The following is a 27,126-nucleotide window of genomic DNA, read 5'->3' on the forward strand; positions in this document are numbered from 1 at the left end:
TCTCGATAGTGGATAGCTAATGCACAATTTGCATAAAATCAAAGTTGGAAGATACTAGAGACGGTGCCGCTCTCTCACGCTCAAGTGCGGCTCTCAATCATGGATGCATAATTCTACAAAATTAGAGATTCAAATATAGCGAAAGGAGTTGTCTACATATAACAAAATCAATATGGCACGTAACACTCTATAGAGTAAACATAAGTCTCGAACTTCACCACTACAAATATGTATAGGTCTTATCGTACATTTTACGTACATTTAGGGTTGAAAGCCGAAACGGTCAAGATCCAAGAATTAACAAGAGCTAGAAGAACGGATTTCTCCCAAGACTGCAAGTCCACTTGGAAAAACCTCCCCAGTTAAATCCCATATAACTATAATTAAATTGTGTCAGATTGTTAATGTTTTTCCGCTCAAACAGCACCGTACAAAGAAGATTGTTAGATATAATCATGGGAGTACTAATGGTTTTTAATTCTTTCAAGTCAATGAACACTGCAAGTAGAGCTACTGCAGAAAACCATTGTTTTCCTACTAATTTTTTTGGCCGTTAATCAAGATGATTTGAGAACACTAATGCCGAGAATCGCGGTTGTATTAACACGGTGCCAATGAAAAATGAGCATCGAGGCTTTCGTTTTCCATGCAAATCTTATCTCCCTATTAATAATCCAGATTTTCCCATTTTAAAATATCAACCATTACTAATATCAGCATCTTTTTAGTAGTAGTTTCGCACAGGGCTTTGTCACTTTGCGTTTGTTGTCTGACTACAACTACACGTATCCACGTCTAGTTCGCCGTTGGTTTCATTCCTTGGATAAATAATTGAGATTGTTAGAAATAGATTGAAGCTTTGCTCAATTATAAACTCCTAAAAATGTCATCTGCCCATGTGCTGTGTGGACCTTGAGGGCTTCTTCTTTTCTCACTTGTTCTGATTTGATAGGGTTCTCCTTCTCATCTGCTAAACCTGTCTTGGTTTACCATTTATTGAAGAATTGAAGATGATAGATGAAGAAGAAGCTCTAGAAAATATGACATTCTCTACATTTATGAGTCAAGAATCGCAATTCAATTATGTTTACCAGAAAAGATTTGGGAATTGAATTCCTGTTCCTGCTTCCCTAGGTCCTATTAAACGGCTGTGATTAAAGGTCTAGATCTCCCAACAGTAAAATGTGTGCCTTGTCAAGGCAGAAGAAGACAGAGTAAACAGAAACAGAGACAACAAACGCAGAACTTGTACCAATTCATAAGTAAAGATCAGAGCTTTTCTGGATTCTGGTTCAAGTAAATAGAAATCCCAGTTCAACGATAATCGTAACTTCTTTTGAAAATGGTTGTTGTGGTAAGAACATTGTGGCTGATATATTTGGTTAATTTTTGACTGGAAAAAAAATGAAAGAGGAAAAAGCAGAGACAAGAATAAGAGGAAGAAAACAAAAAGAGGGAAAAGGGTAGTTGCGGCAAATGGGAGTTGCCTGCATGTGGGTGATGAACCATCAAACATCAACGGCAGAAAACCACAGTGAGTCACCAGAGCTGAAGGGTTTTACCGCCGTGAAAAACCCCTCTAAACCACGCGTTTTCTCCCTCAAAAACCGCTCTTCCTGACTCAAAAAGGACTTGTCTTTACTCTTCTAAACCGATTTCAGTCAGTTATGGTCCCAACTGGTTTTTTTTCGTAATTTAAATAAAAAATGAAAATAAAAAAAATGAAGTCAGTGGGCATGGTTTCTTAAACAGTGCCATAAGCCCCCATCCCAAAACTCTATATAACACCCCAGCTTCCTCCCACATTCCTCACACCACTGCCTCACATTTTCTCAACCTTTTTTACTCTCTTTGAAGTCTCATCATCCATTCCCTAATGTAAGCATCATGTCCCTCTCTCTCACATTCTCCTTTTTTTTTTTCTTCTACTTTCACTTAGATTAGAAAAAGGTTGCATCTTTAGCTGGAAATGCTGAATCTTTCACTTGTTTCTGTGCAGGAAAATGGCCTCTGCTGTGTTCTTCTTGATGGTTCTTCTTGCAATGGTGGCCTCTGCACATGCTTACGGCGGTGGAGGATGGGTTAACGCTCGTGCTACTTTCTATGGAGGTGGTGATGCTTCTGGAACAATGGGTGAGTAGCACAAGCAAAAAGAGATATGTCATTTTTCTTGGTTACTCTGCAACACTGGAATAACATTATGTTTGTATAGGTGGAGCTTGTGGGTATGGAAACCTCTACAGCCAGGGGTATGGAACAAACACTGCTGCTTTGAGCACTGCTCTGTTTAACAATGGGTTGGGCTGTGGCTCTTGCTATGAAATTAGGTGTGTGAATGACCCAAAATGGTGCCTTCCTGGCTCCATTGTGGTCACAGCCACTAATTTCTGCCCTCCAAACAGTGATGGAGGATGGTGCAACCCTCCCCAGCACCATTTTGATCTCTCTCAGCCTATATTCCAACACATTGCTCAATACAAAGCTGGAGTTGTCCCTGTCTCTTACAGAAGGTAAATCACTTAAACATATTGGAGTTAAAATCACAAACTTATGGTATATTTGGTATAAAAAATTGATCTTGATGGAACATGAGGGGTGAAAGTGACTAATTTTGTGTGGTTTTGTTTTGTTTTTTATTTTTTGTAGGGTACCCTGCAGAAGAAGGGGAGGCATCAGATTCACCATCAATGGCCACTCCTACTTCAACCTGGTTTTGATCACAAACGTCGGTGGTGCGGGTGATGTGCACTCTGTTGCAGTCAAAGGATCCAGAACCCGATGGCAAGCAATGTCCAGAAACTGGGGGCAAAACTGGCAAAGCAACTCATATCTGAACGGACAAGCCCTCTCCTTCAAGGTCACAACCAGTGATGGCCACACTGTAGTGTCCTACAATGCTGCCCCAGCTCGTTGGTCCTTTGGCCAGACCTTCACTGGTGCTCAGTTCCGTTAAGGGACACCTACCCTCTGCCTCGTACTTGGCTACTTGGGTCTTTCTGCTGTCCTCTATATTTAGCGGCTTCTTAGGATTTTACATATATATTTTCTACCATATCATATATTAAAGTTTTGTGTGACTCTTAGTATACTAGGATATTAATTAGTATACTATAACTATGGGGTCAGTTGTCGTTGGCCTCTAGGGTCGGAATTCAAAATGGGGGAGGGCTTATTTTATAGGGGTCCATCATTTTAATTTTATATATCACTTGAAGGTTTGTTAGGGTACCCTTACTAAACTTGGGACCCTAAACTCTCCTTGCTGGGTCTTTTGCTTTTTTACTTCTGCATGTTGTAAAGCAGAGGTTGGGCAGAGGCGGTCAGTTGACCACCCGCCATTAGTATTAGTAGATTCTTTTTATGTTCCCGGAATGTTCCAATTTCCGATGCGTTTTGTGGTTGTTCTGTTAAGGCCATTGTAATCAGGTAATCAGCTAATGCTTTGATTTCAGGTCGTCGTCTGTGTTTGAAGTTTGTTTTTCGGGACTAATATTTCCCATTTTCTACTAGTAATGAATCAAGTGCTAATGTATATTATCTGTTCTTATTTCCAATGCTTATGTATGAATTTCAGCTCATGCCAACAAATAATATCTGCACTTCATTAGTTCATTTTGTCTTGATGAAAAATTTGCCTAAAAGAAACGTAATTTGAAGTTTGATGACAACAGTAAAACTTAACAGCATAAGACACTTGGTGTTCACCAAGCAGTCATACACTCATACACCGGAGCATTTTATAGTAATTTTTGGCAGATTTAAAGTTGTTCATGGTAAACATTAAAAACATTAATGAAAGTCACTTTCATTTGGAAAATCATGTTTCATAATGAAATATGAGAAATTCTGTGAACTGAGATATGATAAGACGGAAGTGAATACTGAATACAACGTTATAGATATGAATTGGATTCTTAATTCTAGACATTTCATTTTGAGTTTTCCATGTCTCCGATTGTCCCTTTGCTTACACGTCCCTTTCGATGTCGATTTGCCTCACGATTTCATCCAAGGTAAACAACAAAATGAGTTACCAGAGAATCCATGACAGGAAACTTCATGGACCCTACCTTTTTTTCCCTGTTAGTGAATCACCAGGCTCTGTTCCAAAATCTAACTCCCAAGTTTCTCTTCACTGGTTTGGAAAAAAAAAAAAACTCTTTTCATCTTGATTTGAAGTGAAGGATACACTTCAGCTGTGCATTTTAAATGGTGAAGAGTGAAGGATACACATTCCCAACTTTCATGTTTTGCTGGAATTTCCGGAGTCACTGGGCATCTCATGAGTTATTGTCCACCCACTAGACTAAAGTTCAGAAAGGCTTATCCTTCTAAAGGAGGAATGTATAAAACAATTTCCTCTGTAACATGGAAGTTGTAGGAATTTTAAGTTCATGCTTGGTGTACTATATATCGTTACATATATATTATATACTTTTTATTTACAAAGCTCAGATTACTGAGGAGGAACAAGGAGAAGGCAGCATTCTAAATTACCACTAGCAACCTTGGCAGCCAAGAAAAGTGGGGAGGCAGCAAAAATTAGACTCTACAAAACCTATAATTATATATAATAACACACACATTCACTGTAGAGGTTGGTGCCTCATTCTTAGGCATCAGCACCATCCTTTCCTCATAGCAAGGGACTAATCGCTAATGATAGGGCTGTTATGTGGTTGCTGAACTGAACCCCCTGCTGTACATGGCCTGGTGGTTGCCTTCTACATTTCCGCGGCAAATCATAACTGAAATCCATTTTTAAAAGTCCATTTCTCAAGCACTCATCAAACTGCTGCAACGCTCCATAAGTGGATGACGACAAAATCACTCATGGGTATCTTAGTTTGTCTGCAGTTTCAGGCAATGAAGATATGTTTATATGATTTCAACAACAGTTAGAGAATGGATAAGCAGCATAATGCACGAGTGAATATTGACATTGTTTACTTCTAAACAACCACATTATAGCCAATTTGAAAGTGAATAGTATTCTGTAAAAGGCAAGCTAACACTCTCTAGCAAGCAAATAGTTACCTCAGGCCTCAGCCACACACACCAAATGATTGACACAAGTCACAAATTTCAGCTAAAGGAGAAACAGCAAAATGTTTTCTTTTGGAATACATATACTGTATACAAACTTCATTCAGAGTGTTGCAGGAGGGTAGAACTCAAATTTAAGGGCAGAAATAAACTAATAAGCTTACTACGATTCAAGATATAAGCAAGCAAATATAATTGAGAAATCCAGAATACCGGATACTGACCTGGGAATATAAATGCTCGTCAAACATAGTAACGGCACAGGGACCAGATGTAGATGCCCAACTATGCTGGGTAGTGAAAAAATCAGGTCTAGGAGCTTCAAAGCTTCCATTAACATGATATTCCACAGGGTTTTCTTGAGGACTCATTTCGGCGGGTTGTTGGAATTTTGTATCGGTCAGCATATTAAGATTGTATGGAAGGTAGGAGGAAAACTGCCCGCCCAGCTGTAGCCTCAGTGGTGCAGCTCTACTCAAGTCATTTAGTATACTGTTTTCCTGACCAGAGTTGGAAATCTCTGGACTTTTTCCTGTCCCCAGGTAACCAGAATAACTTCCGAACGAGGAACTAGCAGAGCATTCCATGTCCCTGAAAACGTGACATTGATCCACATAGTTACACTTCTTTTCTTAAAACACCCATACACACATTTAATCAGTTCACGTTTCATTTGTTATCAACTATGTCAGTTTGTCTATTTTCACAAAAGATGTGAACATAGAAGTCCTGGGAGAGCAAATATGGTAGAATTTTCCACTTAGACAACAACTCACCTATGAGGAAGCAAGTTCGTGTCCTCTGGTAAAACAATGTGCCGATTTTCATTACTAGGAATCCATGGCAGAGGCTGGAGTTGCTGCTCAGTACTCATGCTAAAGGGTATATGTAATCCATTTTGGAACTGTAAGTAAATTTTAAAATTTAAATATTTGGACTATATAATTATGTAAATAATGCCTCAGAAGAGCTTACTCAAATCAGAAGTGCTTGTTTACCTGACTGGTGCATTCTAATGACATTAGTTGTTGTTTTTGTAAATTTTCCTGCCAAAAAAGTATAGATAACATATCACAATTCACAAGGTCTATTACTATTTAAAAGGAAGTAAAAGTAGCACAATACAATGAGAATTCGGAACTACAAGAACTCATTAGATATTCAAGTTATTCTACATGTCATTCCGTGAAGTGCTTTCAATATTATTAAGCTGGTCCCTTTACTTGTTATACTTGTTAAGCAGCAGAATCCTTGTATCAAACGAACAGACACCACATCTCTTATCATGAAATCCACAACTTTAACGGGATGTTACCTTATGTGTTCGAATCTGGTTAATTGACTCTCTAATTGAATCTTCCATTTGTCCCAATTGATCTACACTGTTGATCTTATCAGGGTTCGTCCAACAACTGCAGAATCCAAAAAATTGCATAACATCAGTATGGGATCATCTAATAGGGTTATACGGCAACATAAGTGAATGAAACTAGAAAACACTACTCTCAAACCCCAGTTTCTTGGCATTCACCTTAATCTCTTCTTTGTTTCGGAAAGCTGGGTTTGCAATAACTTAGATTGATTATTCAAGTCCTGTTATGAGAGATAATATGAGATGGGGAAAACGATGCAATCATAGTTAAGATCAAGATTCTTAGAATGCCTACCTCAACCGTTTGAGAACTGAAACAAAAGAAGAGGGAAAGAGTATTAGTTCTGATTACAAAAATTCTGATAAAAATTAACTTTGTAATGTAGGCCTGCATACCTTGTACCCAGAAATTCTTGTATATTCACATCATGGTCCAGTTTCCGGAATGTTTTCTTCAGTGCCTATACTTTCAATATGATAAACTTATGTAACAGATAGCAATGCTGATTACAGGGATTCGGTATCCAAAGAAGAAAAACAGAGGATCATAACAATCAAGAAACTTACTTCGAGGCTTTCCAGTTTCCTGTTTGGATCCAAAAGTAGAAAAAAATCAGATAGGGTTCTCTTTCTTCTTAATTGGACTCGTGATGAAATATATTTCGTACCTTTTAGCTCTTTCCTGTGGGGTAAGTTGAGAAAACTTTGCTATAACCTCTTCAATGCTACTAAACACAACACCAAAAAAGAACAGAAATGAGAAAAGTTACGATGATCGTGGCGGATATACGGTTTCTCAATTAAACATCATGCTATTAAAGATTTTGGATTCGCCGGTCTATGATGTATACTTCTCAATCAAGTAAATATTAGCTACTCTACATATAAGAACAACAGTTCGACTTGTTCAAACTCATGAAATGCGATGATAAGTTGTATTCTTTTCTCTTCTTTTCCTCCTCACATCTAAAGAAGTCCAAGAGTACAGAAGATTTTTCAATCATCTTTCCCCTTAGTCCTTAATTTTAGGTCCACATTCTAAGTATTGAAATGAAGAAAATCGGAAAAGGAACTCACACAGCTGAAAGATTTTACACTAGCAATTCTTAACTTCCTAAAAAATCTAGAGAGCTTCCAAAAGCAATCATGGGGACTAGTATGATTGGCTAATCATCTTCATGCAAGTATATTTAAATTGTTAATCCTGGGATGGAATGTGCATACCTGCGTTTTCCGCTGCATAAAGAAGGCTTCCCAGTGGGCGAAAACATAAGAAGGACAATGTCTATGTCACATAGTATTGACAATTCATTAGCCTTTTTCATGATGCCATGCTTCCTTTTGGCATAAGTTGCTTGACGCCCATTTGTATTCTCCAACCTCTTAATCTTTAGCTTAACCCTTCCCATTCTGCACCTCCCTTACTCTGGAATCCCCTCTTGGAAATCCCAAAACAGTCAAAAGCCTACCACAAAATCACACATATTGTTATTCCATCATGACATTCAAACACCACAATATTCACAAAACACAAGCTCACAATTCATCAAGAATTAACAGACAAGTCCGGAATTTCGAACTGACCAGATTCAATCATGAAGAGAAACCGGAGAGATTAAAATCGTACGAGCCATGATATATACAAAAGAAACAAAAATTTAACCAAAATCCATTTGAGAATTGAACCTAGCTAAAAGGGGTAACACAGTAAACCTAACACATTAGATAAAAAAAAACCAATACCCCTTATGAGAATCAGAGACTAGTTGAACATTCGGGCTTAAACCAAGAAACGATGGAACAAAAAATAGTAAATGAGAAAAAGGATAAAATGAAAAACAACAGAAAGGGAAACTTACTCAGACGAGGAAATCAAAATTAGAAAACGAAAAATCCAAACGTCGGAAAATGTTCGGACAGAGAGATTGGGGAGGCAGCCAATAGGAGATTGATTATTGAGAAGCCGATGAGAGAGAGAGAGGAGAGAGAAGGGTGGTGTGTGAGAGCTTACGAATAGCTTTACATAACACGACCGGGTGGCCACGAAGATCGGTAAACGATACAGCGCGGGAGAATCGGGAACGTTAGAAATTCCGAAACAAACCAAACAGTTCTCTCGGTCTTCTCCTCTTTTGATTTCTCTTCTTTTGTGTCACCGAGCAACTTCGTACTCTGCCGGTTAATATGGTCGGTGGGTTTTGGAGCTCAAATTCTGTGGGGAAATTCCGGTCTTGTCCGCCTTGTTTGACTGGTTTCCATTAAGAAGGATGAAGTCGTTTGTGGTCATTCTGGGAAATGCATTTAAATGATGGAGATGTATGGTCGATTATGTTTAACAAAAATCATTTGGTGGTTTTTTTTGTTTTTGTTACAAAAAATTTCGGTGAGAGTTTGGTTACGCTACACCACTATCGCCAAGACATATCCACAACTTCAACTCTTAATGACTTACGACGGACACGTACCTGTCACACAACCCTCATATATGAATTTCCGCATGAGAATTTACAGATCGCGAGCCAACAAGGTCTACTAACAGCGGGATCGAACTTGTGTGAGTGATACACCTCAAGTCCGTCCTTGCCAACTGAGCCAAACCTCGTTGGCAAAATCACTTGTGGTTCTTAGTATGTGAAGCTTCCACGGTTTCATTGTTTTATTTTCCTAGAAAATTAACAATGCTATGATACCAATAAATGCACCTATATAGGCAAAGGGAGATGAATAGCCTCCAATTATTATACCTTAATATCATTTAGCATTCCCTTTATAAAAAAATTCATTTATTATTTATCATGTTCTTAAGTGTCTCAATACAGATGATTAACATGAATATAGTTCTGACACTTCATGTAAAACAGTTGACGTTGTAGATATAACATGATAAATCATACAATATCACGAAGCGACATATATGTCTTTCTAATAAGTAAATAAAGAAAAAAAAAACAAGTAGATGACACTTCGTGCATAATAATAACATAACTATGAAATTTCTGATACATAACTGACATGGTATCTTATGGAGAAAACGATAAATGAGATGAACTCGAATACTAGTCTCATGCATCTAACACCTACCCCAAAAGCCATATATGAGGTCATTGCCCACATGCCTCTTGAAATTTTGTTTACATCTCAGAGGTACATAGCATATGAATCATTTAGTAATAGTATTATGAAATAATAACATATGATCATCTATAGGTATGGAATTTTAGACCCGAGAACCATTTAGAACCGTCATAACTGCACTAAAATAGTCAATTCAATTCGGTTCAGGTTCCTATTTTTGAAAATGATTTTGGAACCGTTACAATTGAGTATTCACAATTATATAAGAAAAACCCTAAAAGAAACATTGTTCGTCGCCGCATCTTTCATCACCTTCTTTTATTTACTTCTTAGACTCACATTAATCACTATATAAACTAAAAAAACACTATTCGTTTTGCCTTACACCCTGACTTCCTATATTATTTTGTTACCCCTTATAATCCAAATTATCCTAGGTTTGCATTCTCTCTTTGTCTCTCACTCTCTCTCAATTATTTTTGAAATAATTGAATATGTTAATTGGTGATCATTGGTTAATTATACTAAAGAGATTGTTGACGTTTTGTATTTGAATTTGAAGTTGGTATTTTATATGGTTATTGGCAATGTTCTAAAACTCAGTCAACTCGGCCGAGTACTCAGTACTCGGCTGGTTACTGAGGCGATTTTAACCTACTCAGTGCCTCTACTCGGCGGGAAGAAAATCGGCCGAGTACTCGGTCCAACTCGGCCAACTCGGGTTCAAATCGGTCAACTCGGTCAGAAAAAAAGAAGAAGAAGCAAACGACGTCGTTTGCCTTCAACCCTGATTCATCAAGAAATTAGAAAACTTGATGAGGATGATTTTATATCCGATGATGAAGAGAAAATATGTGACTTGAGTTTTTGATTTTGAGTCGGATTCGGAGGGAGTACAAGATGGATATGGAGAAAAAGAATTTGAGGCATAGTTACATATGCTTGGGATTGTTTGCAAAAATTGAATTTAGTTTGCTTTTATTCTTATGTTATTGTAATAGACTAATGGTTGTTTTTATTTTTTAGACATTATTATCTCTTAAATATTGTAATATTTTATGGACTATTTTTATTATTTTGGACATTATATATTAGATTATATGTTTTAAAAATAATAAAAAAATTCAGAAATTAGAATCCGAGTACTCCTCTATTCGCTACTCACCGGCTGGCCGACCGACTACCGAGTAGCGAGTTTTAGAACCTTGGTTATGGTTAAGGCATAGAGATACATATATATTACAATAAACTTTTAGAATCGTAAAAATTTGGAAACCGACCCGATATTTATTATTCAATTCGATTCAATTCTGGTTTCAGAAGAAAATTGTGCTAAATTTAGAACGTTTTTTCTTATTCAATTCGAGTTCTGGTTCCGAGAAAAAATTAATATTTAAAAACCGGTCGCAGGCCTCATCATTAATGTAATTAATTAAAAAAATAAAAAAGACGAGTTATTAAACTACCAACGACGTGTCGTTTGGTACAACATGATCGGAGATTGAACTCAGATAAAAAAAAAAGGTCATCGTCTTCTTCCTCCTCATACTGAAACAACACAGAGAGACCATGACACTCCGACCTCACACTCTCTGCCTCCCTCAAGCCTCCCTCACCCCATCTCCCAAACCCTCCCACCACCAAACACCCAAACCCTTCTTCACCCCACCTCTCAATTCCCCAAACTACCCCTCCCTCTCCTCCTCCCCCGGCCTCCAATTCCGCGAAAAGCTCATCTACCTCGAGACCCACCTCCACGCAAATCCCCAAAAAGCCCTCGAGAAAAACCCCGACTTCCGGTCCTGCCCCCTCTCCTCCGTCCAGTCCGTCGTCCACTGCCTCTCCTCCATGGGCATCGAACGCGCCGCCATGGGCCGCATCCTCGACATGCACCCCCAGCTCCTCACCCTCGACCCCCACCTCCACCTCTACCCCGTGTTCGACTTCCTCCTCCACGACGCCGCCATCCCCTTCCCCAACATCCGCACCTCCGTCGTCCGCTGCCCCCGCCTCCTCGTCTGTGACGTCGCCTCCCAGCTCCGCCCCGCCCTCCGCTTCCTCCTCCGCCTCGGCTTCAAGCGCGTCACTGCCCAGACCACCGTCCTCCTCGTCTCGAGCGTGAAAGGCACGCTCCAGCCCAAGGTTGACTATCTCAGGAGCCTCGGGCTGAGCCAGAAGGAGGTGGAGAACATGGTGGTGAGGTCGCCGGCGCTGCTGACGCTTAGTATAAAGAACAATTTGATGCCCAAGGTGGAGTTCTTGGTTGGGGAGATGGGGAAAGATGTGAAGGAGGTGAAGAAGTTTCCGCAGTACTTTTCGTTTAGTTTGGAGGGCAAGATTAAGCCCAGGCATAGGTTGTTGGTCGAGCACGGGTTTTCGCTGCCTTTGAGGGAGATGCTGAGGGTTAGTGATGGAGAGTTCAATGCTATGTTGATTGAGATGCGGTTGGATTGCGCCGGATTCTAATGTGTTGGTGATTTTTTCTTTGTATATGGAAAATGATAGTGGAGTTTTTTGTGGTGATCTGCATTTGCCTAATGTTGATTGTGTTATTTGTGTATATGTTTTTTTTTAAGACATGAATGATAAACACACTACGGTCGTTGCTGTTATTCTAGTGAGTAGGATGCTCAGGTTTTATCTAGTGTTTGAGCAAAGTAGAGAATTCAGAATTGTGCTTGAGTTGATCTGCACAGAACTTGAGTAATCAATCTAGGTTATTGCAAAGCCAAGTTTCCGAGAAAGAAGGTATTAAGGTGGGTTCTAGAAAGAGTGGGGGTTTCAGAGTTGTGGTTTCTGGTTTCATTCACTTATGTGGCTGTTGAACCCTATGGAATGATCTCAATATTATTTTTTTTAATGCAGATCTTGGATTCTGCAGCTCTTGGACTAACCCTGATGAGATCAACAGTGTCGACCAAATGAGGCAAATGGATGATTCAATTAGAGTTAACCAGATTCGAACACATAAGGTAACATCCTGCTCCAGTTGTGGGATCTCATTATGAGAAATGCGGTGTATGCTCTGTTGATGTTAGGATTGTGCTGCTTAAGTAACTAGTATATATATGGACTACAGAGCGTAATAAAAAAATTGAAATCATTGGCAGAATGAAATGTATAATAACGTAGATGTTTCTAGTTTCCAGATGTCCTCAAATTGTCCTACTTTTACTTGCTTTCAATTGTTCCTAGACTTGTGATACTAGCTATCTATTCTTCTGTTGGCAGGAAAATCTCTGACAACTAATGTAATTAGAATGCACCAGTCAGGTAATAAAGTTTTTCTGATTTGAATAAGCTCCCCTGATGCGTTATTTTTAGAATTATATGGTCCAAACATATAATTTTTATAATACTCATCTTGCAGTTCCTAAATGGATTACATAAAAATGAGAGGACCCAAACTTGCTTCCTCATAGTTGAGTAGTTGTCTAAATGGTCATTCTATCATATTTTTGTTCACAAAAGATGTACAAGTATACAAACTAACTTAGTTGATATAAATTGCTGAAATGGAACATGTACTGATCAACTTGTAACTGTTTGGATGGATATTTTTGGGAAATCATGAAAACCCAGTTTATTAAGTACTCTGATTTCTCAATCATATTTGCTTGCTTATTAGTTATCTCTTGTATGGTAACCCTATAAGCCTATCAACTGAGTTCTGCCCTTTTATTCGAATTTTACCTCCTGCAACATTGTACGTGAAGTTATTTACTAGTTGTGTTAATTGTTTGTTGCGTGTGGCTGAGGTAGCTTTTTGCTCGCCTGAAAATGTTAGCTTCTGTATTACAGAATGCTATTCACGTTTACACGACTATATTGTGATTGCTAAGAAGTAATCGGCAAAGTCAATATAATATAGTTCCCCTCACTTTCAAAAAGCACTTGTGCATTATGCTCATCACATTCTTGTACATTTTTGTTTGTTTGATACAATACAGAAGTTTACTTTCCTCTACTGTAATTGAAATCTTATAGGCATATCCTGGTTGCTTGATACAGCAGACAAACTAAGATACCCATGAGTGATTTTTTCTTTCATCCACTGATGCAGTTGCTGCGACAGTTTGATGATTGCCTGAAAAAATGGACTTCTATCAACGGCTTTGAGTTATGTTTTGCCGCGGATATGTGGAAGGCAACCACCAAGCTGTGTACAGCAGGGGGTTCAGTTCCGCAACCACATAAGCCCTGTCATTAGTGATTAGTCCCTTGCCATAAGGAAAGGATGGTGCTAATGCCTAAGAACGAGGCACAAACCTCTTAACAGTGAGATCATGTGTGTTATTATTATATATAAATAATGGTTCTATAGAGTAATCTTTTTGCTGCCTCCCCACTTTTCTTGGCTGCCAAGGTTTGCTGTGGCAGTTTAGAATGCTGCCTTCTTCCTACTATATATTTCACTTCATATGTTCGAGATGAGGAGATTTTATTCTGTTTTATTTTTTCTTCAAACCAGTGAAGAAGAACTTGGGAGTTGGAACTTCACCTCATAATTAAAAAGAGCCAAAATAGGTTGGCTGTAATGAAGGATTCCTGCCTTGGCTTGTCTGGTAATTTTTGTTGAACTGGGATGAAATCTTGAATCAATCGAAGAGACATAAAAAAAAAAACTCGAAATGAAATACCTTTGCTGAATCATGAACATAACTTATACATAACGTTGTACGAGTTTTAGTTCACAAAATTATTAAATTTTCCTTTTGAAACATAATATTCCAGAAGCCGAGTCATGATCGTGCGGATCAATGCCAACGGCGATTTTAGAAGTGGAACGTGTTTGAAAAAGAGAATTGTAGAGGTTCATCTGCATTTGAATCTATCTGGTAGACTGACACTCGCTGGGAGCATATGTACATTTTACGGTATGATTAAGCAGAGTGAAATAAAATGGGACATGTATTTTTTTTTAGAAGAGAAGAATTGGGACATGTTATCTATGACATAGATTCCCTGTTCTGGGAATCAATGTTACATATATTGATGAACCAGTGGTGTTTAGTGTTTGCTGCATTATTACAAATAGTACCTTTCTGGTATGAGACGTCCATATGATCTGAACACTGATGGAGAAGCTCAACAATATCAGAAGAATGTGATCCCTGCATTTACTAGCACTCTGTTCATTGTTGGACTCTGGCTATGTAGCCTACGATTATTATGAATCATAATTGAAGCATGATGCACTTATGATTTGGATACAGCTGCGTATATATATATATATATATATATATATATATATAGTAGCAGCCAGCATTGTTTAGGTTCTCAATCGTCTGCTGCAGCTGATGAAGACTATATCCAATTAATTTTCGACTGTTTCAGATTTTATGGATGCAGGTAAAACAGCGGAGGGGCTCGTAATCTCGTATGGCATGCACCATAGTTTGTTTGGTAACATCTGCAACGGAAATTGGGCGAACGTATAATTAGTTTCTGAGCCTGAACACATGTATAAGCTCTCTAACAATGTGAACAGGAGTGATATGTCAACAGGCTTTCTTTGCTTACAGTTACAGCTATTATTTTCTCTGTGATAATGCTTATAGCTTTGCGTGGCTTATTCTGAAGTCTATGCTATCTCGTGTGCTTATAGTGAAGCTGTTCTGCATCTGATCCATCGTTCTGTAACCTGTGGCACTGTGGGTTCTTCTGGCTCCATACCCTTGAGTTTTCATGATCTTCATTTCATGATGTGCGTGAATCAATGAGCTCTGTTGTTGCAGCGAATCAATCAGCGATGCAAAACTGTTAAAAGTTTTCTGTAACTCATTGGATTCGAATATGGGCCCCTTGACAGGCGAAATGGGCAAGACTTTAGATTGGGTTGGTGCAATGGGTCCCTTGTTCTTGTAGTCTTTAGACTCCATGTTGTGCATTTTCTCTTGAGATGATGCAATCTATGTGGGGATGCAGGGTTCAATGATAGATAGGGTTGGATGTAAGAATGCACCTAGTTTTGTTGAATATTAACAGGAGTCGATTATATTTTATTAGAAGTTTAGAACCATGCATGTTTTATTTAAAAGTAAAAAAAAAATTCGTTGTTCAGTCATTTTGAACTGTTACAGATGATCGGGACTGTAAAATCAGAATAAAAAGAATACCTTTCTGTCGTCGACCACAGTACAAACTCCATTGTATCATCTAATTTTCACATACGAGGCATCTGAAGTTATTGATGCGGCGATATTATTGCTCTGATTTGGACAATCCATACGTCTAAAAACAAATATGGAAACTTGGAAAGCACAAACTGCAGTAATTTGATTACAGAAAACAATTTAACACATTGACCAAAAAGATGAAAGAAGGAAACAGCTGACAAGGGTAGCTAAGAACCAAAGCACCCATTTGTCCAATGGATTAAAGATTGCACTCTCATGCGAGTGGCCCGTTTGTTGCTTCACATTTATATTAGGGCGGTTCTTCTTCGTCTATAAAAAGCAATTAGCCCAAGAACCTCTTTGGGAATGACTTTATATCAGCTTTCTGAATCACTGACCAACCTCCTCATGCATGCACATTAAGCATGAATCGTGATCCGACTGTACTGCAATATTTTGAGCCTTTATTTATTCTCTGAAATGACCAATCGCTGATGCTACCCTAGCTAAGCCTATATAGCCCTGGCAAGCTCGTTTTGCTGGTTTTAAGAAGCTTGAAGCCTGTGAACGAGAATAGTGTGGCTACTGCACTTGTAAGAGGATACATACATACGCAATACTGCAATAGCCAGAATTAACTATATCGATCAATATCGTTAAGTTAATTTTGGATTAGAATCATTAGATTTAGATTGGATTGGACTGGCCATTCTGCATTATGCAGAACTATATCAGCGTTCTTTCTAACTAGCTGTTAGAAAGAAAGAAAGAAAGTAGTTAGTTATGGAATCGGTTAGTTATAGGGTTTTGATGCAATCATTACAAGCAAGGCGTATATGTGATAGCAACTAATCACTCGATTAATTGTCTGCTTTGTTGGTTAATATAGAACTATTACGCACCTGTGGGGCTCAATAATATGTTTAATTTCTGGAGCTTATTATCTATTTACCGCAGATAATTTGTCTATTTAATTAGTGTTGTATGAGATTAGGCAGAGTTCTAATATAGAACAAGAACTTGAGGTATTGAAATTTCGACATCCGGAGTAGAAAATTAGTCATAATATTTGCGGCAAGAGTGTCACTCTAAATGAGATAATCCAACTATATATTTCCATCTTCATGATTTCAATTAGTGAATGAAACAACCAGACCTAGAGGTTGTAGCAACTAATAATAAATTTACATCAACCCCCTACCTAGCTAGCTACAATTTTGATATGATATGAAATGTCGCATGACAGTACGAGTCTGTCCCTGGCTATTAGCTTCCTGTTTGCAAACCCTACTGATGAAAGAGGGTCGCATCGATCTATGCTCATACTATCATGCTCGATCATCATTATCCGTTCTGAAGATTAATGATCAGCAATATCTTTCATACCAGTTTTAATAAACTAGATAAGGCTCTTTTATGCAGTTTCATTTGGAGTGACAATTAGTTGCAGTTAAATAACCAGCCGTTAATTACTTCAATGTAAGAGCTCAAACTCGGATTGAAATGCAGGGCAACGGTGAGACCATTTTGTATGGGTCAAAAACTCCCACACCAGAACCGATCTCTGTACAGATTAAGCTGGACTTAATAAAAGGTCGAACCTAGAACACAAAGAATTATTAGCATGGATCATAATAAGCAGGGTACTAAGCACATGCATGTATGGAGGTTTTATCGAGTAAACGACAGGGTTTTGAGGGTACGGTGGTGAGTCGAAAAGGACCATGAACCGTTGGACCTGTTTTGTTTTCTTTGTAAACCAGCACAGGGGGTCTCCAATGCACGTGGGACTCTCTGCATGTACCATCACCTGCTCTGTTCTACTTGCTTCATTGATCAGAAAATTCAGAACCAGAAACATTTACGTGCACCCAGAATCAAAATAATTCAATTGTTCAGAGAGCGAGCACGATCCCTAAGCTTTGCTACGTCATGGTCAGTTTGAATTCAACACACTGTAGAGAGAAGAGACATGCATTCATATGGTTATGATAATAAATGTAAATTCAGATTCAGGAGTAAAGCAAAGATGGAAGAACCAGAAATAAAAAGGTAGACTACTGTAGATGGATGGAGAGACAGACAATTCTTCACTCTCTCTTTCCCTCGATTTCGATATATCTATGCCATCGCTTAACGAAGCTGTGTTGTATCTGTGTATTTGTCACTGTGTGTTTCTCTCTCTCTCTCTCTCTCTCTCTCTCTCTCTCTCTTCTCCATATATAGCTAATCAATGCAATGAAAGAAAATCTCCAACAAAATCAACCCCGGCCCATTGTCCTTTTCCTTCTTCCATCTCTCTCACAGTTACTTAACTTCTTACACGGATGTACTCCATTAATACTGTGCACCAAACCAAACAATGTACATTCTCAAATTCACAACTATACCCCCGGCCTTGGCATTTTCCTCACTATTCGACTCATAGGCCTGAACATCTGATTTTTTTTTCTCGCTATCCGGTACGGTACTGTTCAATTATTTCAAGAATCAGATCCAGTTTCACTGTTTAGGATTGATATCCAGAGAGAGGTATAATTATACTAACAAGAAAATAGAAGAGCAGGACAGAGTGGTTAAGTTGAATTCAAAATTTGAAACCGTACTCGATCTATCCATCTTCAAATCAACCAGTCCATGAGTTTTCAATAATTTTTTTCTTTTACAAGATGGAAATAACATCATGGAAAGGAGTGTGGCAAAAACCAAGCAGTGTATAGCTATATATGGGATTAGGAGTGGGCGTAGTTTTGAAATTTGGAATTTGGAACAGAAAGCTGTTACAGATAGCTAGCTAGGGTTTGGGGTTTGCACTGGTATGTTACGTCATATCTGCATCATTTAATATTTCCCTTTTCAGTAAGCGAGATTACAGATTACTGACTGTTAACACGTATGAGCTATGACAGTAGTCTTTTTATCTATATCTGGCAATCGATCATCAATCCTGAGTTATTAGATGTTTGTAGTTACTAGTTACACAGACTCACTGGGCGACTCGATCAGTGTTAGTGACCCCGATTATCACATCGATCAGTCTTACGTCTCTCTCTCTCTCTCCCCCCTAGAGAGAGAAACTGGAATCGTACATGTATCATATGCTGACTTCACCGATCAGCTGGTGTACTAGTTTTATACTGATCGATGTCCTATGGCTATTGATTATTCATGGAGGTGGATCGAGCTAGGGAGCTTTAGGGCGGTCGCAGTGGTGACGTAGCCACAGTTATAATTAAGCTCAATCCGGAATTAACTGGCCAGCGAGGTTTCAGCTACTCTTCGATCATCTTAGGGTTTTGGTTTTGTTTCCATAAAATTAAAGTCCAATTTCCTATGTATCACTACAAAAAATCTTAGCAATAGGCACATTCAAATGTGGCTCTTTTGTGGGTGTTAACCATGTGGCCAACCCCTAAAATCTCATAAAACCCTCACAAACGTGGCTTGTTAATTATAATTATTATGAGAGTTTTGTGAGATTTTGGGGGTTGGCCACATGGTTAACACCCACAAAATAGCCACATTTGAATGTGCCTATTACTAAGATTTTTTGTAGTGTATGTAGACGGTTGGACATCATTTTACTGTTTTGACATATTTAACCAGAGATGGTCATCCTCGTCGATCAATCACCATCGATGGATGCATTCGTCGTTGAGATTATACTCGAAATTTATCCTATTTTTCCTGCTTTGAGCGTTAGAAAACTTCGCTCGTCATATGTGATCCTCGATCATGACCCTTAACTTTGTTATTTGGGCATACCTTGATCTTATGATTAACTCTTCTTCAATTATTCAGATGCATCTCTTTTGTCCAAATCACTCTTCCTTGCAGGTTGTACGTATATTAGCATTAAGATGTGGGTCTTGGCCTCTCACCTTACAGGCTTACAATTACAGTGAGAAAAAACAGTTCTGCGGAACATAAGATCTTGTTTGTCTAATACACTATGATGAAACCATGGTTTCGATCGAATAATGTTCCACGCTTATGACAATGATTCATAACTACACACTACTGTCAGTCAAACCTCACAAATCGATGCAATGTTAAATTAAACGCGACATCATTTGGTTTTGTTTGGACAAAGACGGAGCTATGATTTCATAATGGGTTGGGCTATACAAAATTTTACGATTATTTATTAAATATATAAAAATTTAGAGTGTGTTAATAATTAAAATTTAAAATTTAACACTAAAATTTAGCTAGAAATACAAGGTTTTAAGTAATTTGAGGTAGACCGTAGCCCGTGTGTAGCTACGTCCTTGTGTTTGGGATCAATACGTACTGGGTCAGGAAGGGAGATCGGGGGGTCTACATTGTTGGTGTAAATATTACCACTTAAAGATTTAGGGACAGAAATGGTGTATGCCATGTCCTGGCCAAGTTGTTACGGGAGAAGCTAAATAATTATTTGGACATAGTTCTCGATAAAAAAAATCGCCAGTAACTCACTTGATGTGTTGATCAAACTCATAAAAGAGTCACATGTCGCGGGGAAGGCATTCCATATATGCATGTTCTTGTGTCCTCATATAAAATTGATTGATCTCCATGCTTCATATAAATTGCTTCGCTATAAAATGTCATTGTGGTAAATTATATATCATGTATACCCTATCTACCTAGCTATTTGCTACATCGACATATTCACTGCCCGGGCAATTGGATATTTGATATCAAACAACAAACTCGGATAAGCTAACTAGTATATATAATCATTTGTTTTTTGTTAGGGCGAATTCAACAAACGGTGTCTCAACTATTGGTTATTCTAACTTTTAGTATCTCACATTTGAAAACTATCACATTAGTACCTTAAGTTTCTATTTCAGTATAATTTTAGTTCATTCCATCAATTAACACCGCTTGTGGCTTCATTTCCCACCAATTTTTAAAGGCATTTTCATCACTTCATTATTTTTCGATTTCATCTTTCATTTTTCTCCAATTTTAACTTTTTTTAAAACCAAGTTAATTAATTCATATCATTTCATTATAAAATTAATAAGCATTCTTCATTTACTACAACTATTACAAATAACCTAAAGTTCACAATTACAAAATAAACCAATATATATTTCATATTGTATATGTCTATCAACCAATTGTTGTAATAAATGTTTCAAAAGCAAAAGAAAATTCTTATATAACAATTAGTTAATTTGAATGGTATAAAATGTTGACTATAAATTAAGTGAAATCAGTGGAAAATAAAGTGATAAAAAATTCCCTTAAAATTGGTGGGAAATAAAGCCACTAACGGTGTTAATTGTAACGACCCCAAAATTTCGAGCTTTAAAACTCAAAATCTTAAAATCGTTAAACACAAAAATAATCTCAATGAAATCGAAATCATTTTAATGTTGCAGCGGATCACATCTGAGTTTAAAATATAACTCAGTCAAGCCGATTATTACAAACCCAAATGATAATTCAACATATAACAAATGGAATTGTATAATCCTCACAACAACCTCACAAATAAAATCACACCAAATCTCACACACAATCCACGCTGAAACCTCACCGCGACTGGATGCAATCGACTTCGAGTCTTCGGAGTCGTCACACAATTACCACTACTCAGCACCTGCGGAAGTATCCCCTACACCATTGAAATTGGTGCACCGGGATTGCAACACAAACCCGGTAAGCTTTACAGCTCGTATGAGTAAAATATTAAAATAACTCTCGTCTCATAAAAGACACAACTCCACATCAACACAGTATAATGAAAATCATGAGAAAACGAGCAACCCATCTGGTTACTCTAATACTTTCACAAAATGGTAACTAATGAGCGCTGGTACACATCTGTTACCCCTCACTTAGTATACCGCTGATGTTGGGTAACCACCCGCCACCCAACATCCAAAACAAGCTGAGTACCCATGAGCAGATAACCACCTGTTACCTCCCATGCAGTACTATGGCAGACATACTAGAGCTCTAACTGTATCGTAACTTTCGCTCGGCCAAAGGCTAGGTTCCGACTTGCCTCACATGTACAATAATCTCACATCATATTGTACCACACATCACGTCCGAAGACAAATCACAATATTTCACATTTTCCGTGATAAAATCACATGTACAATAATCACTCATCATATTGTACGTTTTAAAACTTTCACAATATATCCATAATAAAAATCATAACAGTATATTATATAGCAAACTATATATATTCGTATTTATTTACCATTTACACAATATATACATAGTCCACTATATCATATACATGTCATATTTCATAAACACCTGAAAAATTACGTACGATAATCTCACATCATATCATACTATTAAAATCACCCATGCACAATTTTTCTGTCACCGAAATGACTATTTTTAATGAATTAATAACAGTATGTAATTTAATGAACTATATATATATATATATGTATTTATTACCATTATACTATATATATGTAGTCCACTAAGTTATATACATGTTGTAATTCATTAAATAAACACACTTGCAAAAATGTTGAATCACCACGAGGGTAGATTCGTAAATCAGTGAGATTTTACTCACCTTATCGACTCGAGCGTGATTCCACAATTCCCGATGATATTCCTTTCCTCGATTTAATGATCACCTTGAACAGATAAGAAAAGAATTTAGAATCGTTTCGTAACCTTTAAATGCCGAAACAGTAATAATCGGTTACTGTTCAGCAATTTTCGGTTTTACGAAGTTACTGTTCAGTGGTACTATTCCCAGATACTGTACAAATATGCAATTAATACGTATTTCTGTACGTATAAATATTATATACGTAGTTCTGTGCGTATAAATACTATATGCATATTTCTGTATGTATAAATATAAATACGTATTTCTGTACGTATAAATATTAATACGTATTTCTATACGTATAAATATTATATACGTATTTCTGTACGTATAAATATTAATACGTATTTCTGTACGTATACGTACGATTTAAATGTAAATACAAATTCAGTAAATAAAATTTACTAAATTACCCTTTTACAAAATTACTTTTTACATTTACTGAAAGTAATTTATATTTATATTTACCGTAGGTAAAATTTAATTACATTTACCGTAGTAAATAAAAATTTAATTACATTTACCGTACACAGTAAATTACCAAAATACCCTTCTGTCAAAACCGTTCCCACCGCCGCACGTGGCGGCGCGTGGGGCACACGCGCCACCCGTCGGCAGGCGGCGCGTGGGGCTCACTCGCCGAAGCCACCCACGGCGCGTGTGACGCCACCGCCGGCCCAAAATCATCCTCCTTCTACCTCCGCCCTTCTCACGGGCTCACGCCGCCCCTAGGCTACTCCACACTCCAACACGCGCCGCCTCTAGGCGGCGGTGATCCTCCCCTTCTTCCTCCTCCGATCCCTCTCCAAACACACCAACAAATCACCACAACAATCACATAATCATTCCTAGCATCTATCTCACCTCAATCGATGGTGGGGAACTCGTCTCGAGCTCGGTGGTGGCGAGGTGGATCGGCGCTGCGGCTTGCAGCGACTGTGGCGACGTCGGGGGTCCTCACGGGGGCGAAGCAAGTGCTGGCAGGCTGGAGGGTGACTGCCTAGGTCCTTGCGACGTCGATAGGCGGGGCGGTGCAGGCCACGGGGAGCTGGAGGCCGGAGATCGGGGAGAGAGAGTGAAGGTCGGGGAGAGAGAGAGAGAGAGAGAGAGAGAGAGAGAGAGAGAGAGAGAGAGAGAGAGAGAGAGAGAAAGGGAAGAGGGAGGCGGGCTGAAGAGGGGGTTTCCAATTATGGGAACCCTAGCTCTAAATCATTCCTTATATACCCCCTCTCAAAATCGGAAACTAACTTCCGTCGTTAATAACTTTTACGTACGTCGTCCGATTCGAACGCGTCACATATCCACGCACTCGTATCGACGAGCTCTACAACTTTCGTGAAGGAAGTTTTCGCAACCGATCGACGAAATAAAAGTCGATATAAACATTACGGAAATGTAACGTTTTTCAATTTAAACGTTCCGAGAACGTTTCCGTTTCTCGTTTACTAACGTCGCAACCAAATACGTTCATTCTAATAAAATTCGAAATTTTATAGAATTCCAAATCAAACTAACATTGTTTAAAATTTAGGGTTATTACATTAATTGACGGAATGAACTAAAATTAACCTGAAATAGAAACTTGAGGTACGACAGTTACTAATGCGATAGTTTTTAAATGTGAGGTACTAAAAGTTAGAATGACCAATAATTTTGGTACTATTTGTTGAATTTACCCGAAAACTTTTTGCTAAGATAAAGTTGAATATATGTTTGCTTTGAATTAATAATCCAATCATGTAGGCAATATTAGGAAGATTCCATAGGAGAGGATCTTAGTTCATCATCCATTCATCTCTTTATCAACAATCTATAGACCTATTCTATTTCACGCATATCTGGTTGCCTTGCTTGCTATATGAGTCTGAAAACTTCCATGCATGCATGTTTCTTTTGGGTTGTCATTCCAAAAGCATGTTGAATCACTCGTGCTCTCGATCAGTATAACTACCTCAATCACATGATCATCAGTTGGGTTATTGTGATCGAACTTGTAAGAAAGTCACCGAATGTTTCAACCAAAAAAAAACTGAAAACGCTTAAAAAAAAAAAAAAAGAGAACTCGGGGGTCGAAATCCGGGTGACAGACGGGAATACTTACCGGTTACCACTATACTACAACGACCTAGTTGTTGAATTTATGATCTTCGCCATTCTAATTTGCAATCTGAGTTTATGATTCATTGATGCCTCAAATAAAACCTTAAAAAGAAAAGGAGAAAAAAATGAGGCCTCAACCAGGGTAACGTCTTCATGTTAATTCAGGGCGGCACCATTGACAATAATTATGCAGACGCCCTCACCAAGTCACCGGAGAGTGTGGGAATGAGAGGGGGCAAGGGGTTTGAGTTTGGTTTGATTTGGGCAAATGAGAAGATCGAAGATAGATCATGGACTCATGCATGGAACCAAAGCCAGATGATATCTGCAAATCATTATCATGGGGTACACTATGTATATTCTCTACACTATATCAAGTACTAACCCTGCACAATTTTACCTGCGTACAGTATTTTTTGTTTGATTTAACCATTATTCATTGTCTACAGTATTTGATTATGAAACACTGGAATACTCACACCACATACTTCACTTTCCTCTCTCCTCCTCCCCCATCTGGTCTGAAATGTTGGGACCGAGTTACCCAGTGTCTTTTAGAGATAACATTATTGGGATTTTATTCCCCCCGGCCACTCATCTCATCTCATCTCGATCATCTCAATGTACCCCGGCCTAATCCCAAACAACACAGTCAACAGTCCTAAACCCTAACTCAACTAATCCGGCCATCGCGTCATATTATGAATGAGACCGGCCAATTCTCTGTTCTGTAGGCCAGATTATTACAGCTCCCCAAATCCCAATTAAGTACTAGCCGGGTTTGTTTTATCACCTATGCTGCTAAACATGGTTACTACGTACTAAATACTATTCAAAGTAATACATTGCCGGTGAAAGTAGTTTGTTTATTTACTTTACTTGCCTCGCATGTCTGTTGTAGTGTGTGTCTCTAACTCTATGCATGTATTCAGATAAATTTTAATATGAATTTTGATTGATGCATGCAACCAGTATGAAGACAAAAGCAAGTAGTGAGAGTACTCAGCGTAGTGACACCAAAACGTGCACCACTGCGTGCGTTGGCTACTTGGGGACCCTAGAGAGCAATGTATGATACGATTAGAGTGGTGAAGATATTGATTGCAAGTAACTCTAGATATATGAAGGCCGGGTAAATTTAACAGTACCTCAATTATTGGTCATTCTAACTTTTAGTACCTCACAATTGAAAACTATTGCAATGATACTTTAAGTTTACATTTCAGGTTAATTTTAATTCATTCCATCAATTAACACAATTAGTGGTTTTATTTCTTACCAATTTTTAAGGGTATTTTTGTTACTTTATTTTCCATTGATTTCACTTAGTTTATAGCCAACATTTTATATCATTCAAATTAACCAATTGTTATATAAGCATTTTCTTTTGCTTTTGAAATATTTAAATGTCTATGATAGAGTTTTTGAGCATATTATTATAACAATATGGTTTTTGGTTGATGAACATATACAATATGAAATATATGCTGGTTTATTTTGTAATTGCGAACTTTAACTTGTTTGTAATAGTTGTGGTAAATGAAATTGCTTATTAATTTTATAATGAAATGATATGAATTAATTAACTTGGTTTAAAAAAGAAGAAGTTGAAATTGGAGGAAAATGAAAGATGAAATCAAAAAATAATGAAATGACGAAAATACCCTTAATAATTAGTGGGAGATGAAGCCACAAACGGTGTTAATTAACGGAAAGAATTAAAATTAGGCTGAAATATAAACTTGATGTATCAATACGATAGTTTTTAAATGTGAGATACTAAAAATTAAAATAACTAATAGTTAGGGTACCGTTATTAAATTCTTTCGATATATATAAAGATGAGGTATTGGTATTCAATAAAACCAAATAGACCCTTAGCTAGCTTGTCTTGTACAAAACTCTCATTTTCTTTAAGTTATCTCTGTCAGGCTAGGGTTCTTTGTTTTTCTCTTTGATCTCTATTTGAATGGTTAGGGTGGGTGGTGTTCAAAGATATTGACCCAAATGCTCAGTCTTTTCTTGTTGTACATTCCTGGCTTACAATAAATATAAGACGTCTGCAATGGGGTTTTCCAACGAGTGAAAGCTGGAAATAAGACCAGACTATGAATCCTGTTTCTCTTACACTATAGTAGCTAGCATTCGTTTCTGTTCATTTTGTTATCATCTCTTAGAGTAAGACCTATCAAGAAAGAGTGTATACTGTTAAGACATTGGACGGGGTTTGCTGGTTCGGTGACCATGGTCCCTGGGGCAAACACTTGAGATGGTTATTTTTTCACCCGAGTTAAAATCCCTCAACTCTAGTTGAAAGTGTTCTCCACTCTCTTCCTGGCTTGAGAAGAAGTTAAAAGATTGTGTCTTTAGGCTCTTAGCTAGCTCTGCACTATAGCAAGTAGCAACACATCATATTAAAGACCCTTTCTTGTCAATCCACAGACAGACAGACTTAGAACTTTCATGAATTCAGGGCTAGGGTAAGGGTGTGCTTCACTTTCACACGTGGGATTTGTTAAATCTTAAGAGTAGTAGGATTGGAGAAGCTAGCTTGTTAAATTCAAGGGGTCAGGGTGACTGGGTGAGTCAGGAGGGTTGTTAACTACTCAAAACCAATTTTTTCTTTTCTTTCTGTCTCTTTCATCATCATCTAACTCCCCAAGGGAGTCAGTGAAATCAGAGTTGGCCTCTCAGTAGGTTTCTTAAACACTCATACTATTTTTTGCTCTTTCCTTGTAGCTTTCTGTTGCTACACTGCAACAAACAAAGTCCCACATCAGATGGTTTCATAGGTCATTATTTTCTGAACATTACTTTCATCAAATCAT

At 37.9% G+C, this 27,126-nt stretch overlaps 3 protein-coding genes across 6 annotated transcripts; 2 read left to right on the forward strand and 1 right to left on the reverse strand.

The window, feature by feature from the left end:
- Positions 1–1,972: 1,972 nt before the first annotated feature.
- LOC126792790 (expansin-A10-like) lies at positions 1,973–3,509 on the forward strand. The gene is made up of 3 exons (XM_050519266.1): positions 1,973–2,133; positions 2,213–2,510; positions 2,647–3,509. Exons 1-3 carry the CDS (start codon positions 2,004–2,006, stop codon positions 2,951–2,953), a joined length of 735 nt encoding a protein of 244 aa, XP_050375223.1. The 5' UTR covers positions 1,973–2,003; the 3' UTR covers positions 2,954–3,509.
- An 877-nt stretch (positions 3,510–4,386) lies between these two features.
- On the reverse strand, positions 4,387–8,560 carry LOC126790549 (agamous-like MADS-box protein AGL30). 3 transcript variants are annotated; one of them, XM_050516831.1, is made up of 12 exons: positions 8,430–8,560; positions 7,643–7,883; positions 7,087–7,146; positions 6,986–7,004; positions 6,815–6,879; positions 6,714–6,729; positions 6,578–6,639; positions 6,362–6,458; positions 6,045–6,092; positions 5,823–5,950; positions 5,271–5,637; positions 4,387–4,851 (listed from the first exon to the last, which is right to left on the reverse strand). In XM_050516831.1, exons 2-12 carry the CDS (start codon positions 7,825–7,827, stop codon positions 4,843–4,845), a joined length of 1,056 nt encoding a protein of 351 aa, XP_050372788.1. In that variant the 5' UTR covers positions 7,828–7,883; positions 8,430–8,560; the 3' UTR covers positions 4,387–4,842. The 3 variants fall into 3 exon arrangements, with proteins under 3 accessions (XP_050372788.1, XP_050372789.1, XP_050372787.1); XM_050516832.1 differs by having other exon boundaries at positions 7,087–7,143; positions 8,278–8,545; XM_050516830.1 differs by having other exon boundaries at positions 8,278–8,545.
- Positions 8,561–11,059: 2,499 nt separating this feature from the next.
- LOC126790872 (transcription termination factor MTEF1, chloroplastic) lies at positions 11,060–13,927 on the forward strand. 2 transcript variants are annotated; one of them, XM_050517235.1, is made up of 4 exons: positions 11,060–12,249; positions 12,359–12,465; positions 12,725–12,766; positions 13,557–13,927. In XM_050517235.1, the coding sequence occupies exon 1, from the start codon at positions 11,063–11,065 to the stop codon at positions 11,957–11,959; it is 897 nt and encodes a 298-aa protein (XP_050373192.1). In that variant the 5' UTR covers positions 11,060–11,062; the 3' UTR covers positions 11,960–12,249; positions 12,359–12,465; positions 12,725–12,766; positions 13,557–13,927. The 2 variants fall into 2 exon arrangements, with proteins under 2 accessions (XP_050373192.1, XP_050373190.1); XM_050517233.1 differs by lacking the exon at positions 13,557–13,927 and adding an exon at positions 12,864–12,897.
- The last annotated feature ends 13,199 nt before the right edge of the window (positions 13,928–27,126 follow it).

This window comes from Argentina anserina, chromosome 4 (genome assembly GCF_933775445.1).
Source record: "Argentina anserina chromosome 4, drPotAnse1.1, whole genome shotgun sequence".
NCBI lineage: Eukaryota > Viridiplantae > Streptophyta > Magnoliopsida > Rosales > Rosaceae > Argentina > Argentina anserina.